The 15,574-nt window shown below is 41.4% G+C and overlaps 1 protein-coding gene across 1 annotated transcript; it reads left to right on the forward strand.

Annotated features, from left to right (window-relative positions):
* Positions 1 to 11,457: 11,457 nt before the first annotated feature.
* On the forward strand, positions 11,458 to 12,609 carry LOC145671545 (uncharacterized). Its single transcript, XM_081740733.1, has one exon. It carries the CDS (start codon positions 11,458 to 11,460, stop codon positions 12,607 to 12,609), a length of 1,152 nt encoding a protein of 383 aa, XP_081596859.1.
* The last annotated feature ends 2,965 nt before the right edge of the window (positions 12,610 to 15,574 follow it).

The following is a 15,574-nucleotide window of genomic DNA, read 5'->3' on the forward strand; positions in this document are numbered from 1 at the left end:
CTCATATAGCCTCGCTGCTGAAAAGGGCGCTAAACTCAAAATCAACTCAATAATTATCTATACATTGAATTTAATAATAAGGAGGGAGGCCGAATAAAGAGGGAGACCTTAAAATTTAAAACGTAGGGTCAGTGTGAGTCAGAGAGGTCACGGTGGGTGGTGTGTCACAGTGAGTCACGTCCTGTTGACCCACTGACCCACTTACAAATCTTGACCCAATTGACTCACTCCATCTCTGGACTGTACACACAGATAAAGCAGACATATATGTAATCTGACCTTACTTGGCCTTCACTAATTTAAGATAATCTACAAAAAATGAAAGAAAGCAATTTCAAACGCAAAAATATAGAAATGTATTTTCAACGGAACAGAAAAAAACGTAACAGCCCAGATTTGAACCCGGATTTCTCCACTCAGCAAGCAGACGTCTTACCGACTTACCCACGGCATATCTTCCGACTTCTGGTTTTGAAACTTTATTTACATTGCGTGTGTTACGTAACAACGTTACGAGATGTCCTTACTGTTGTGTTAACACGCATTCCGTAAATTTACGAAGTCGCTTTTTTAATCCTCAATCAATCCGACACACACACACACACACACACACATACATATATATATATATATATATATATATATATATATATATATAGATAGATAGATAGATAGATAGATAGATAGATAGATAGATAGATAGATTGATTGATATGTTGGTGCACCAGTAAGCTCCCAAGAGTACAGATTAATTCATTCTTGATTTTAATCTACAGAACAAATGCTTTTTATGAAAGCAAGGGGACTGCTACCCATAGATGGCTAAGTGAGGTAAATAAAATTTAAACTTCAAATGGAACTCACCGACAATGGCTGATTTAACACGTTTGATAACAGCGCGGGTAATAGCTTATTTATAGATAGAGCCTGTGTAGGTAAGTGGATACCGCGTGAGACTGTTATTCTAAGGGTCTGGGGTTCGAGTCTCGGCCTAGACTGAGTAAAATTTTTTTCAAGGAATTCAACACTATAAATGATGTTCGCGTTTGATACTGAAAGAGATTTATCCTCTGAAGGGAGAAAAACCAAGACGGGGCCAGGGGGAAAGACGGACACTGTTTATCCTTAAGTGTTAATATTTAATTTATTCCCATGTCTTTTGCTCTTTCCTTTCCTTCTTTTCTCATTTTGTTTAGCTTTCCGTACTTTTTCGGTTTCTGCATGAAGCGTATTATTCTTTTCGTTTTCTTTGCATTAATTCCTATCTCTTCGAACTTAATGTGAATGGAATTTCTGCAGATTTATCTCGTGGTTGTTTCTCTAAATGATGCTCTCAGATAGTAATACTTTTTCCTCCAAATGGAGGAATATCCTGGCATGTTATGTTTTCGGGCACGTATTTGCTGTCATGTTGGTTGTCCAACTATCAGACATGGAGTGAAACTATTCTGCTACTGGAAAAAGCTATCATTTCTTATGTATCCAACCTCCATTTTCTACTGTCGCTGACTGTACAAGTAAATGTATGGCAGATATTTACCCCCAGACGCAAAGCTACACATATTTGAAAAACTTTGTTATCTAAAAAGGTTCCAATTGTTTTAGATGGCGTGGCTTGCAACCAAGAACCGGTCTCTTTTTTCTGTAAAGATTTCATACGCACAGTGTCAATTATACTTTCAGGAATTACTTCATTATCTATTACTTCCTGTAATAATATTGCATCCCAACTTTTTTGTAATTCTTTTGTCTCAGGAATTTTACTGTTGTAGATCCCCTTCCAAATTTCCAAAGCCTCATCCATGTGATGTATATCCACGTTGTCAACTGAATTATTTAAAATATTGGAGACAAGTGGACGCACCCCATGGCAAGAGGAAAAGAAGGCTGGTAGGCTCAAGTCCGATGCTTTCCGTATGTTTAGACCTCCTAGGCGGACTGGAAGGCTTGCTTGTGTCCATTGGGTTTCGTTTAGGGAATAGTTGATTGTTAGCTGTAATGCCTTTTTCAAAAAAATTATCTATCTGTAAAACTTTAGATGGTCTTTTCCATGTTGGAACAGTTCTTAAAAAGTACGTTTGAAATGCCGAAACAATTTTTGAGAAGAAAATAAGCTATGTGGTTTGGTATTTTTTTTTAGTTTTTCAGTTATTACTTTGAGACTATTCATATGTTTCTCGAAATGGAGATCATATCCTTCTTCCTGGAGAGGAGACCCTAATAACGATAATTTATCTGGTTGTAAAATACGTATGCCTGGCAACAGCTCTTTAAATTGAGTTTCTACGTCTGTGTCTATTTTACCCGATGTGTAATAGAGTTCACATTTCGATGGATTCACCTCTAGCCCAATTTTCTTAGATTCTGCAATTAAATGCTTCATGTCCTCTATGACTATATTCGGCGATCCTCCTAGAGTTCCATCATCCAGATAAAAGGCGTTCAATTCAGAACAAAGCGCTTGGACTATCGGATGAATAGCCAAATTAAACAACATTAGACCTGCAAGATCTCCCTGTTGGCATCCTACTTGTGATGAGATAGTTCTTTCTCCATAAAATAATATTGATGGATAAGCATAGCTTTGCAAAAATAAATAAATAAATAAATAAAATTTATAAAAAGGATACAAATATGGCATAAAATATTTAACTTCTTTTAGCATTGAATCTCTTTCCACCGAATTAAAGGCATTTTTGTAATCAATTTTTAAGATTACTTTGTTTGTGTTTTCATTTCTCTTTATGTATGTCCGTGTGGCATGTATAATAGCTTCATTACCGTTTTTAGTTGCAAACCCCAGTTGGTGTGGTTGTAAGTATTGAGAACATTGGTTGTAAACGAGCGAAACAGCTATTTTGGATGCTAGTCGTCGAAAAACACATCCAACTGCTATAGGTCTGATTCCGCCATCCTTTTTTTCGTAAAGCACACAAATTGGCTCCAAAAAGGTATTGCCACACGTCTTGGTTTACGTTTCCATTTAAAATGGTGTTAACCAATTTCGTGATTTCGCCTAGTAAAACAGACGCCGATGCTCCTGTAGATTTAGAAATTAAGTCTTTCAGGTGTTGAGGGGATAAGCCATCGATTCCAGAAGCGGAGCCACTCTTAAAATTATGGATTGCTCTTGATATCATGTCTTCATTTACAAGGAGAGAAGATGTCAAGCACTCTGGTTGCTCCGGCATTTCTAAAACTCTGGAAGGAGACGGATGTTTGTTTTGTAGACTAGCAAAAATTTCCTCACTCGAAGGAGCCAGAGAATCGTCAGATATCAGTAATCTTAAGGCACCTCTTGTATCAAAATCAGCGATTTTGGCTGTAATCACTTTACATAAGTCGGGTTTGATCTTCTTACTTGAAGTTGCAGGACATTCTACTACAGAAGACTCTCTTAGATTTTGTTTAATTATGTTAGTGACTGAGGATGTTGTTCGGTTTCTGGGGATTTGTAGATTATGAAAAGCAAATCTAAACAATTTCTTCCAAGAAGTTAAATCATTTTTGTTGGCACAATCACTAATGATAGAAGAAGGTTTGTCTGCTACAGCACCTCGTATGCCTCTTGGAATCCTTTTTATTACCCATATATTTGATTTTAATTTAGACAACTCGTGCGTAAAGTCTTCCGTAATTGAGTGTTGTTCCTGTGTAGCGTGTTTTCTAGTCTTGTGTATGTTATATCCTTTCTTTGTAGGGAATTTTTTATCGCATTGAGAACAATAAATTTCATTTTCGGATAAGATGGATAAATCTTGCGAACAGTTTGCATTTATAGATTTATTTTCCATTCTCATTGTTTCCGTATGAAAAAAAAGTTTTTGTTTTTGAATATTATGATGTCCTATAGTTTTTCGTTTGAAATAACTATCTTCTTTTGTACTGTTTGAATTTTGAAATGGTTCAGCCGTGTCTAGTTTTGGGTATGAGTATATATTTTTGCTGTTACTTGGTTGAAGAGCTGAACTTTTCAGGGAATTTTTACGAGAATTAGAGTCTGTAAGGAATAATCTTGGAAATTAATTTGCGTCTGATTTATTGAATGTATTGTCATTCTGACTACGTCTTTTTTTTTTTTTTTCGGAGGAATTTCCAAAGTCTCTAGATGAGGAGTAACTAGAGGAGGCATATTCTCAAACAATACAGCTGAGGCATAAGTTTTGGTAGGTGAAGTGAAATTAGTATTTGATTGTACTTGGCTAACTCTTGGTGAATTTCTACCTACTAGTTGTGATATTTTAGATTCGTGTGTGTTTTTCTTGCCTAAAATTAAGTTGGCTGCATTAAAAGATAATTTGTCTCTGGCCATAAGTTCCATTATTTCTTGTTGACGAATGCGTTCTGGACATTGAGAATTATTTGGTGCATGTTCATTACCACAATTGACACAATGCAAGGGATTGGTACATGTTTCTGGTGAATGATTACCTCCACATTTAATACAGGTAGATTTTTTGAGACGACAGCTGGCCCGCCTGTGCCCAAATTTATTACATCCATTTATACATTGACGGATTGTCGGTATGTATGTATAAACTGTTCTTTTGATATAGTATAATTTGATTTCAGCAGAAAGTGCTTGTGAATCAAATGTAAGGATTATGGTTGAGGTCAGTTGTAATTCTGATTGATCTGTTCTCCTGTAAATTCTGCGTGCAGAAGTTACTGATACATCACATTTGATGTCATTGAGAAGGTCACTGATTTCTATTTCTGGATCTACTCCCTTTATAACTCCTGTAGAATAAATAACATGGTATGGTATATAAGCATCCCAATCGTTTTGTTTGAGTATGTCATGTTCTCAAAAATTATTGGCCTCTTCCCCAGATCTGAACTGTACTTTGAGAAGATTCCTACCTATATTGTCTAATTTCTCAATTCCTGGTATCTCTGCTAGAAACAATTTCCTGCTAATACTCATGATATGTTTTTTCCCGATGTCTTCTTTGGTAGATTTTAAAAAGACGTAATACGGTGCTAAATGATGAGACTTATATTTTACCTTTTCTAACTGGTAAGAGTTGTTGTTGATAATGTAAGTACCTTTACTATTATTATTAGCTGAAGTCGACACTATATTTGTATTGTCTGAAATTAGAATTTCTACATTGTTATTAGGTTGGATTTCGTATTTAGTGTGTTATTATTTTCAATTTCCATGTTTTCTGAGAATTGAATCCCTTCTTTGGTGTCTTTCTTTGATTCATCCATATTTTTTACACGTATGGATTAATATATACCTTGCAATCATAAACTCATACACTAACACAAATATTATTAACACTAAAACACAAGACAATCAACGAACAAACTGAAATTCCTATAATATTTAAATACATAAAAATAAAGTGGAAGAAGAATGAAAATTATATATGGAATCGTCTCACCCGCTTTTCCGGAAAGATCCAGATTTCTCAGTTCGAACAAACCTATTTAATTTGATGTATTAAATTGTCAGTACTTGTGATTTGTTTTACAGTATCGTATTGATATGTAATTATAAAGTTTGTTATTATTGTTCTAATAACACTGGGTAAGTAAACTTCAAAACATAATCATTTTTTCCACACAAATCAATTCCACTTTAATCAACACTTCCACCATCTTCCCCACCACCCAACTTTCTACGCCACGCGACTCGCAGTGTAATTGCAGATGGGTTCAGGGAAACTGTATGTCTCTATAGAAAATTGGAAATATTGTGCTGTGACTTTTGTAAATGTAAAAGTACTGTTTTGGACCAATGCAGGAACCCTCCTAAATAATATTCTTTAAGTCTTTCTCTCGACTCCGAAAGATTTACAATGTTCATTTTAATTTTTGACACTATGTTATAAATTTGTATCAGTATTATCCACTACGACGTATCTGTTTAGAAGCACCTAATACTATTTGTAAAAATATTTTTTGCTCTTGGAATCTACCTTTTTAAACTTGTATCTGAAAATATGTCATTGTTCCATTTTTTTTTCAAATTACACTATAATTTAGAACTATGAGATTTACTTTACAAAGGAGTAAAATAAGCAACCAGGCTGTAAATTCGGACCACAGGGTACGGAGATATACTTAGACAAAAAAAACTAGTAATTTGGCTTCCATTTTTAAATATGGCAAATAAATGACTATGATCTGTATCATGTGACCGTTTTTATACTCTTATAGGTGTTTAACAAACCCCACAACAAGACTTAGTGGGCATAAACCTTCGCACATGAAATGGGCAAGCGCCTGGAGTACAGATATATTGCTAGAAGGTAAAAACGCCGGAAGAGCTATTTTTGTAACAACAATTAAAATCACGCATACTATTAGTTTTCCTTTAATATATAGCCTAGTTTTAAACTAAATCCAGCATGTTTTATACCGTTTTAAAGCTTATTAAATTCTGCTTTTTGTGTGTGTGTCTTATTAAAATGTTGAATTATTAGTAATTTTCGAGAAAATTACGAAAATAGAGTAAAATTTTATCCTCAATTCTACTCTTTCCAATTTTCGGGAAAACGGCGCAGAATTCGCGGAAAGTGCAAGAATAGAAAATTGTAGAGTAAAATTGTTTCTATCAAAAAAAAAAAAAAAAAAGGATTAAAATCAGTCCATAAATGGAAGAGTTATGATCATTTAAAGAAGGTCATGATCCGCCATCTTGAATCAATATGGCGACTTAAACGACCACGAACCAGATCACGTGACCGAAAGAAATTAACTCTCTTTTAAGTGGGTAATAGCACCCAGCAGTCAAAATGAGGGCATATATAATGCACACGTGACGTGGGCTAGCGCCTAGACTATGAGCATCACTGTACAATTGAAAGCAGTTCTGCCACTCGTCGGAGTTTCCCTGGGCATCTTGAACAGGGATCTCCTTCAAAGCATTTGTCACGGAAGTTTGAACGTTTTTAAGTTTCAATATGTTATTCCTTCAAGATGGATTTGAGTGGGGGAAATTAAATTAAAACGGCCAATGCCAAGTCCGGGCCGTACGAAGATTGGGGCAGCGTTGCCACGGCTTATTTTCCCAGAAACTTTCTTTCTATTAATTGTCGTTGATGAAGAACCTAGGTGTTGGTGATATCTGGGCAGAGGCGCACACACGACTCTGACCGCGAGGTACGAATTCTTGTTGGACATTTTTAGAGTCAACAACGGGTATGAGCGTCAATTTCATTTTCGATTTGCTCATTCGAGCCTTCGGCGTCGGGAAGTGGCGCTCCCATCGCCCAGTTCTTCGAAACTGCAGTCAGTCACTGGTCCTCCAGGTTGGGGGTTAGGTAGGGCTGATCACTCTGCCTGTAAAACCGATCGATCGCTAGTAGCAACGTAAGGCTCGGATGAAGCCGGCTGGATTTTTGGACTTCGTACCACTGCTATGTCCTGGATATGAGTCTGGATTGTTTGGATGACGCTCGGACCTGGGTTCATGAGACGGCGGAGTGGAACGTGTGCGCACACAGCGGGACCGGATGGAGTGATGCCCTGAAAGGGAACGCTGGGAATCTGCGACACAGGGATCTCCAATGAAACATGGATATCTCCCCTAACACGGTGAGACGTGGGTCTTCTCAAGAGTACCATCAGTCGATGGTGCAAGTGGCTCTGGCCCCTTGTCAAGCCTGACTTGGGTGATGGCTCAGCTTGCTGACAAGGGTCATGCAGGTAGGACCTGCCAGCCTCGTTGGCCGCCATGGAACTCAGACGGAAAAGTGGAGAAGATTTTGGGATTAATTTAATTATGGCTTAGCATCACCTTGCTTCGTCCGCAGCTCCTGACGAAAGCAAAGTAGAAGAGAATAAAACCATCCCTTGTTATCTAATAATTAAAGACTAAAGGGTAGAGACAGCTGGTTCTTTAGTACAGCTTTCACCGTTTTTGTATCGCCAGCTCTGTCATATCGCCACGGGCTCATTCCCGGATGGCCATATTACGAAATTACGCAATGGCACTTTACTTGTACATACTGTCAGTGACAAACAGTCGCGGCCGCTGCTGAAATGTGAGTCCACCGACACCATTTCTGTCCTGGTTAAAGCTCATAACCAGCTCAATTCCAGCAATGGTGTGATTACCTGCCGCGAATTGCAAGATGTGCCTGAGATGAAATCTGCGCAGAGCTCCGCGACTCCCATGTTACAGGAGTCCAACGGATCCACATTAAGAAGAATGGGCAACTAGAGGCGACACATGCATATATCGTCACGTTCGACTTGCCCACCCTACCTCCTGCTTTGAAGGTTGGCTACCTCCAGTTGAAAGTCAGACCGTACATTCCTTTGCCACTCTGATGCTTCAACTGTCAACGCTTTGGCCATTCTGCGCCTTCTTGTAACGGGACGGCCACTTGTGGGAAATGTGGTGGCCCTCCATATGGTCCTGCTCGATGTACGATGGATCCGAAATGTGTCAACTGTACTGGTACCCATCCTGCTTGGTCCAAAGATTGTCCCAAGTTCAGAGAGGAAAAGGTGATTAAGGAACTTATTGTGACCGAGAAGATCTCTGCAGCGGAGGCCCGCCGTAGAGCTGGGCCGAAGTTACCTTCTAAAACCAGTTTTTCTTCCTTAGTGAAATCCATGAATTCTGTAGGAACTCAGACAACAGATGCATTCACGCAGACCAGTCCTGTTCCAGCTTCTGCTGGCTGCTGCACTTGTGGTGCCGTCTCAACATCTCGTGCGACTCCATCGATTACTGCTGCCTCAACTGTTTCTGCGCCTCGGTCGCCCGCCAAGGCTACAGCCTCGCAGTCCTCTAGCAAAGCTACTTCTGTCCGCTCTCTCCGCGACCAGTTTCTTAAATCTTCTACTCTTGGCACACCTAGGAATCCTCCGAAGAAAGAGCGAAAGAAAAAGACTGTGACCCCAACTTCTCAGTCAACATCCTCTGACCACGCTGGTAAGTCTAAGTCCTCTCGTAAGCCATCTTCAAGCCCTCCCGACGCAAAGAAGATTAAGCAGAAACCACGTAGTCCTTCTGCGAGCGGTGTCTCGTCTATGGAGGGAGTGGATGATGATGATCCAGATGCATTTCAACTTGTGCCTGGGGAAGCATGCATTGAAACTGTTTGTTATAGATTCCGCTTAACTTATGGCTTTACTCCAGTGGAATCTCAATGGATATTCCTCTCACTATGCGGAACTTCATCAGGTCCTGCCAATGTTGGATCCAGTGATCTTCTGTCTCCAAGAGACTCACTTCACGCCTACCACCACCTGTTTAGTCTCCGGATACACGCTATATCGTCACGACAAGATCATGGATATTCGTGCGGCCGGCGGCGTCGCTATTGGAGTGTCTGACTGCTACCATTCCTCGATACTACATGTCACGAGTCCTCTTCAGATCGTTGCTGTCCGTATCTTTCTGCACCAGCCTATCACCATCTGCTGTGCGTACATCCCCGCACCGATACCTTTACTGCAGCCGATCTGGAAGATGTCTTTCACCAGCTTCCCGCCCTATTGTCTTCGTGGGTGACTTCAACTCATACCATGCCGTATGGGGCCCTTGTCGGACTCAACCTCGTGGCCAAGAGATTGTAGCTTTTCTTGCCGAGACGAACCTGATTCTGTTGAACAATGGCAGTCCTACGTTCTTCACTACTGCTACTGGGACCTTTTCTCTTCTGGATTTGTCCTTCTGCAGCCCAGCTCTGGGAGCTCAACTTCAATGGCGTGTACATCCTGATCTTTGTAGCAGCGATCATTTTCCACTGGCACTTACTGGGTTTCATCTCCCTCCAGCTGCACCGTTGTCAAGATTCAATCTGCGCCTAGCTGACTGGACACGGTTCTCTGCCAGCTTTGACTTCACCCCAGATCTGCATCAGTCCGTCGAGGAACAGTGTGCGGCTTTCCAGCGGAGTATCTTGTTGGCAGTCGAAGCGGCCATTCCCGTCCACCATGGCCTTCGTCGCAAACGCGTCGTTTCTTGGTGGTCTGCAGAGATTGGCCAGGCTATCTGTGCACGTTGACGAGCCTTGCATGCTTTTCGTTGTGCTTCTAGTGATGCTAAGTTGGAGCAGTTTCGCCGCCTCCGTGTCCGAGCTAAGTATGTCATCAAACAGGCCAAACGACGCAGCTGGCGCGTATATGTCTTCACTTTCTACCCAGAGTTCAATCTCTGAAGTATGGTGTAAGGTTCGTAGTCTGTAAGGGCATCCTCCTTTTAGTGGAATTCCTGGTTTGGTTATCAATGGACTCCTGGTCACCGACCAAGATCTTATAGTGTCCGAATTGGGTCAACATTTTGCCGATGTTTCCAGCTCTGTGCATTATCCAGCGGCCTTCCTGCCCATCAAGCATCGTGACGAGCGTACGCCTCTTGTCTACCGCTCTGCTAACGCCGAGAGCTACAATACCCCGTTTACTGCTGCGGAGTTATCTGCTGTTCTACGCTCCACGAAGAACACTGCGTCAGGTCATATACCTTATGCCATGCTTCGGCATCTCCCGCCTGAAGGTCGCCGCCACCTTCTAGATATCTTCAACCGGCTCCGGCTGGAGGACAGTTTTCCTGCTGCTTGGCGTGAGGCTTACATTATACTGATTCTAAAACCTGGCAAGCTTGCTACGTCTCCTGCAAACTACCGACCCATCGCCCTTACCAGCTGCCTTTGCAAAGTTTTGGAGAAGATGATCAACAACCGTCTCGTTTGGTTTCTTGAGCATAATAGCTTTCTTTCCAACTTCCAGTGTGGCTTCCGACGCTATCGCTCTACGACAGATCACCTTGTTCACCTGGAGACTGCGATCTAGGACGCCTTTCGCCACCGTGAACATCTTGTGGCCATCTTTTTTGATTTGGAGAAGACTTATGGTACTACTTGGCGCTATGGGATCCTATGCCAACGGCATATTTGAGGCCTCCGTGGCCATATGGCTGCTTTTCTTCAGTACTTTCTTTGCGAGCGTTCCTTCTGAGTGAAGATTGGACCCACCCTTTCTGTGCCGTTTCCACAGGAGAATGGAGTTCAGTAAGGCAGTATGCTCAGTGTAACACTGTTTGCTGTGGCTGTGAATAGTGTGCTGCACGAACTTACACCTTTCGTTCGTGGTTTGCTCTACGTGGACGACTTCACGATCTACTGTACCATTGCACGCCAATTACAACTGACGCTCAACTGCCTGCATCAGTGGTCCCTTCGCTCTGGCTTCAAGTTCTCCTCTCCCAAGACCAACTGTGTGCACTTCTGTCGTCTCCGTAACTGTGCTTTTGATCCAGATCTTTCCTTGGGACCTGATCGCCTCCAGTATGTTGAGTATATTCGTTTCCTGGGCCTCCAGTTTGATCGCCGTTTTACTTGGAATCAGCATGTTTGCGCCTTGAAGCATAGCTGTCTCCGCTCCATGTACTTGTTGCGCCTACTTTCTCATACCACCTGGGGTGCTGACCGTGTAGTGCTGATTCGCCTTTACAAAAGTCTCATTCGATCGAAGATTCACTACGGCTGTATGGCTTATAGTTCTGCTCGCCGCAATGTACTACGCCATCTGGACACCGTCCATCGTCTAGGTCTGCGAATTGCCACTGGGGCATTTCGTACAAGTCCCATCCTTAACCTGTACGTCGAAGCTCACGAGCCGTCTCTGTTGCACCGTCTCCAAGTCCTGCAGCTAAGATACCTACTTCATCTGAAGGCCATTCCTGATCATCCTTCTGGGTTTACGTTGGAAGCTGGTCCTCGCCTTCAACGTTATCAGGCACAGCCTGCAGTCACCAGACCTTTTGGAATCCGTGCCTTAGAACTTCTGGCAGATCTTGCTGTCGAGCTACCTCCAATTGCTGTTTTGGGTTTCTGCCACTTCCACCCTGGCAACTCCTTCCACCGGCGATCAACTTCTCTTTGGTGTAGTTCAAGAAGGCCACTACCAGTGACCAGGAATATCGCCAGAAATTTTTCTCACTCATGGCCTCCTATCCGGGATACCGCTTCATCTTTACCGATGGCTCCAAGCAGGATGACTGTTGGCTGGGCTTTTGTTCTGGAAGTCCACCGTTATCGAGTTCAGCTTCATCCCTTCTGCACCGTCTACACTGCGGAATTGATATCCATTTTGGAAGCTCTTCATCATGTTCGTTGCCGCCAGCTTCGCGCTATTGTGATCTGCTCTGATTCCAGCAGTGTCCTTCATAGCCTTGCCGATGTCTCGTCTCCGCATCCACTTGTCCAGCAAGTACTACTTCAGTGCCATGGCCTACTTGCTGAGGGCTATGATCTTCAGTTTTGTTGGGTGCCAGGCCATGTTGGCATCCCTGGAAATGAGCTGGCCGACCCTGCTGTGAAGGAGGCTGCTCTTCATGGTCTTCGTTGCCGCCTCCCTGTTCCCAGCACTGATGTTCGTCACGTCTTTTCTTGTCTTCTGCATCAGCGCTGGCAGTCATCATGGGATCAGCAGATCAACAACAAACTCCATGCTATGAAGCTCCGTCTTGGAGTCTGGTCGTCGAGCTTCCGCCCTTCACGATTGGAAGAAAGGACTTTGGCTCGTCTTCGGATTGGTCATAGACATTTGTCACCTCTGTGGTCAACGCTTGACTGTTCGTCATCTTGTGGACTGCGTGCCTCGTGCGCCTGTGCGTGCTCAGATTGGTCTACCCGCTGACCTCCGAACTCTGCTCAGCGATGATCCTGGCATCATCTTGAAGGTGTTCCGATTTCTGCGACATCAGCAAGTTTTATCCGCCATCTGATTTTCCTGTATGCCTCTGTGACTGTGCAATGTTCTGTTATGTAGATGCACCGTTTTTAACGTTTCATGCATTATTTATTATTTTTCCTTTTCTGCACTCATCCTGGACATCATGCACTCTGCAACATTCTGCGTGACTGTTTTAGTGTGTTCCTTATGATCTTCTCTACTACGGACAGTACGGTTTTTTAGCTGTGTATGTTAGTCTCTTCGCGTTTACTGTGTGTGCTCCTACCTAGTGATGGGTGCTAAAAGACCTCCGTCGTCAGCGCACCCACCCCAACCTTTTCAATTCAATTCATTCGAGCCTTCTTTGTAGTCAGAGAGACTCGGTAGTATGCCTCTCAAAGCTGTGCACTGAAACACTTTCCATAAAGTATCCTTTCCATAGACTATTTGTATCATAGCCCACGCCCTGGTAGCGGGTGTTTTAAATTTTAACATAAAACTTTATCGCATATAGTTTCTCAACACTCCTCTATATTTTGACCATTACGTGACTTTCAAATCATTGTCACGGCCCAAGTGACTTGCACCTTGTAACAGCACAGAGCGAACTGACGAAAAATGCCATTTACTGAACATTCCTCATCTACCGTTACGCCTGGAGACTATATCCCGGCCTAAGACTATACTCTGATCCTTTCTGATTCGTCCAAGGAAACCCCTCATTGTTTTCCAAACAAACCTCATATTCTAAGTAGACAGCGAAAGCGAGTGTAGCTAACAGTGTCCTTATTTTGTAATAACTAATAAGGAGGGAGGTACCGGGTTCAAACCCTAATGTCGGCCATCCTTACTGAGGTTTTCCAGGGTGTTGGATTGGTTCCACTTGGCGATTCGGACGGTGCCTTTAAATATGGACCGTAACCGACTTTCCAAAATTCCCTTTCTATTTACCATAGTGAATGTTTTCGACCGAAAATAATGACCTCACGGTTTATCTGGAACTTCCTTAATCCTCTGTGTCATAGTGATTACGCCATGAAACCACGTTGCAGCACTGGTTACTATTGCCATCTGTAATGCAATAGTTTCATTATTTCACTTGTTTCCTGCTGGTTGAACAGTGAAACCACGTTGCAGCACTGGTTACTGTTGCCATCTGTAATGCAAGTAATTCTTGTCCAGACTATAAGAAAAACCATGTGCAAACTCCATAAATATTTTCTATATGCGAATAAGCTTTAAATGTCATCTTGATTAGATATACGCCAAAAATTCGTTTTCCAGAACAATATTTTTATGAATGGTCCTCAAAGGGTTAATAAATAAAGTTCCTCAAAAAAAGAAAAACTTGCTACCGTGATGCACAAGGTAGCAACGTCAAATACAGGAGCGACTCTATGATGTACTCACAAAGTCACCAATTAATACGAAGAAAAATAATTAAAAGGAAATATAGACATTTATTCCCATATACGAATAAGGAACGACAATGTAAAAATAATCATTGTTTTAATATGGACTTTGCAACCCTGATTGATGTCTTTGAGAGATTTGACAACAATATAAGTCACGATATTTGATGTTACTCTCTGTTCATGTGTTCTGGCTTGGCTCTTTCTACCGATCGCTTACCTCACAGAAAGCCCTTTATACACTTGCCCTTATGTACAATGTAATCACACATTTATCGTGACGTATCTGTTTCTGTCGGAAGTTGGGGCTCCAGGAGGAAATAGGGCGTAGTGTAAGCTCTGTTGCTGTGCTGACGCATTCAACCCAAGCGAAGTAGAATGGCTTTCTCCCGCTCCTCTAGCACACATACAAAAGAACGACTCATATTATATCAAAGACGAGAAGAATCCACAGTAGAATTTCAAATCATTATTTTTGTTCGACTCCCATTCAAATTATTAAGAAGAATAAAATAAGGTCACTTTCTTAATGTATTTTTACAATTTCGGTGTTATTAAATTCGATTGTATGGTTTCGATCTTATCTCTCCATTTGGACGTTTAATCTTTTTTAAGGCATTAAGGGAACGACTGAATATTTTTGAACTAAATTTTAAATTGTTTACCCCTGAAATGTTATTATGAAAGTAAACTTGCTAGGCCACACACAAATGTATTCAGTGTTACGGAAAGTGTTACACTTGTAATTCAAAATTATAAAATAAGTAGACAATAGTCAATTGTCAAGTCATGTAGGGTAGGTAAGCCACACACAAATGTATTCAGTGTTACGGTAAGTGTTACACTTGTAATTCAAAATTATAAAATAAGTAGACAATAGTCAATTGTCAAGTCATGTAGGGTAGGTTTAAGGCGGACTAGATTCATGGGGGACCAGTAAATTCGGTACCCTGTAGACTTGCGGAAGTTCATGCATAATTTTTGAAGCTTCCTCGTGCGTATATAGTTTGGAACCGTGTCTTCAGCATGGGTTTGTTTCTAGATACGAACACCTGTGACTCAAAGCCTACTGTAAACAGTCGGTCTACGTCTTGGTGCTGGAAATGAATGATCGAATGATTTACTCATTTGCTTTAGAAACGATCGAAATTAAATCCATACTTGTTCTATTGCATCGTAAAAACATTATCGTGTGTCTATTTTAGAAGTAAATTAATCAATATACGATAAATGAGGCTAGTTTTACTTAATTTTTCTATCCTTTCAAATTACACTCTTACGTATGTATATTAATGGGTATGTATCTGAATGATATTTACAGAATCCAATTTTTTTTTGGGGGGGGGGGGAGGAGGGAAGGCGGTGCCTTAATGGTAGAGTACTCATCTTTAGTGCGAAGGGTCCCTGGTTTGATTCCCGCTCACGTGAGATAATGTTGGACAATATCATGGCAGTGAGTTTTTTCGTCGTTTTCCCGTTTTCTCCCACATTCTTATCCACTAATTATCTCATAATTC

The sequence above is a fragment of the Thermobia domestica genome, chromosome 15, assembly GCF_964235325.1.
Source record: "Thermobia domestica chromosome 15, izTheDome1.hap1.1, whole genome shotgun sequence".
Classification (NCBI taxonomy): Eukaryota; Metazoa; Arthropoda; class Insecta; order Zygentoma; family Lepismatidae; genus Thermobia; species Thermobia domestica.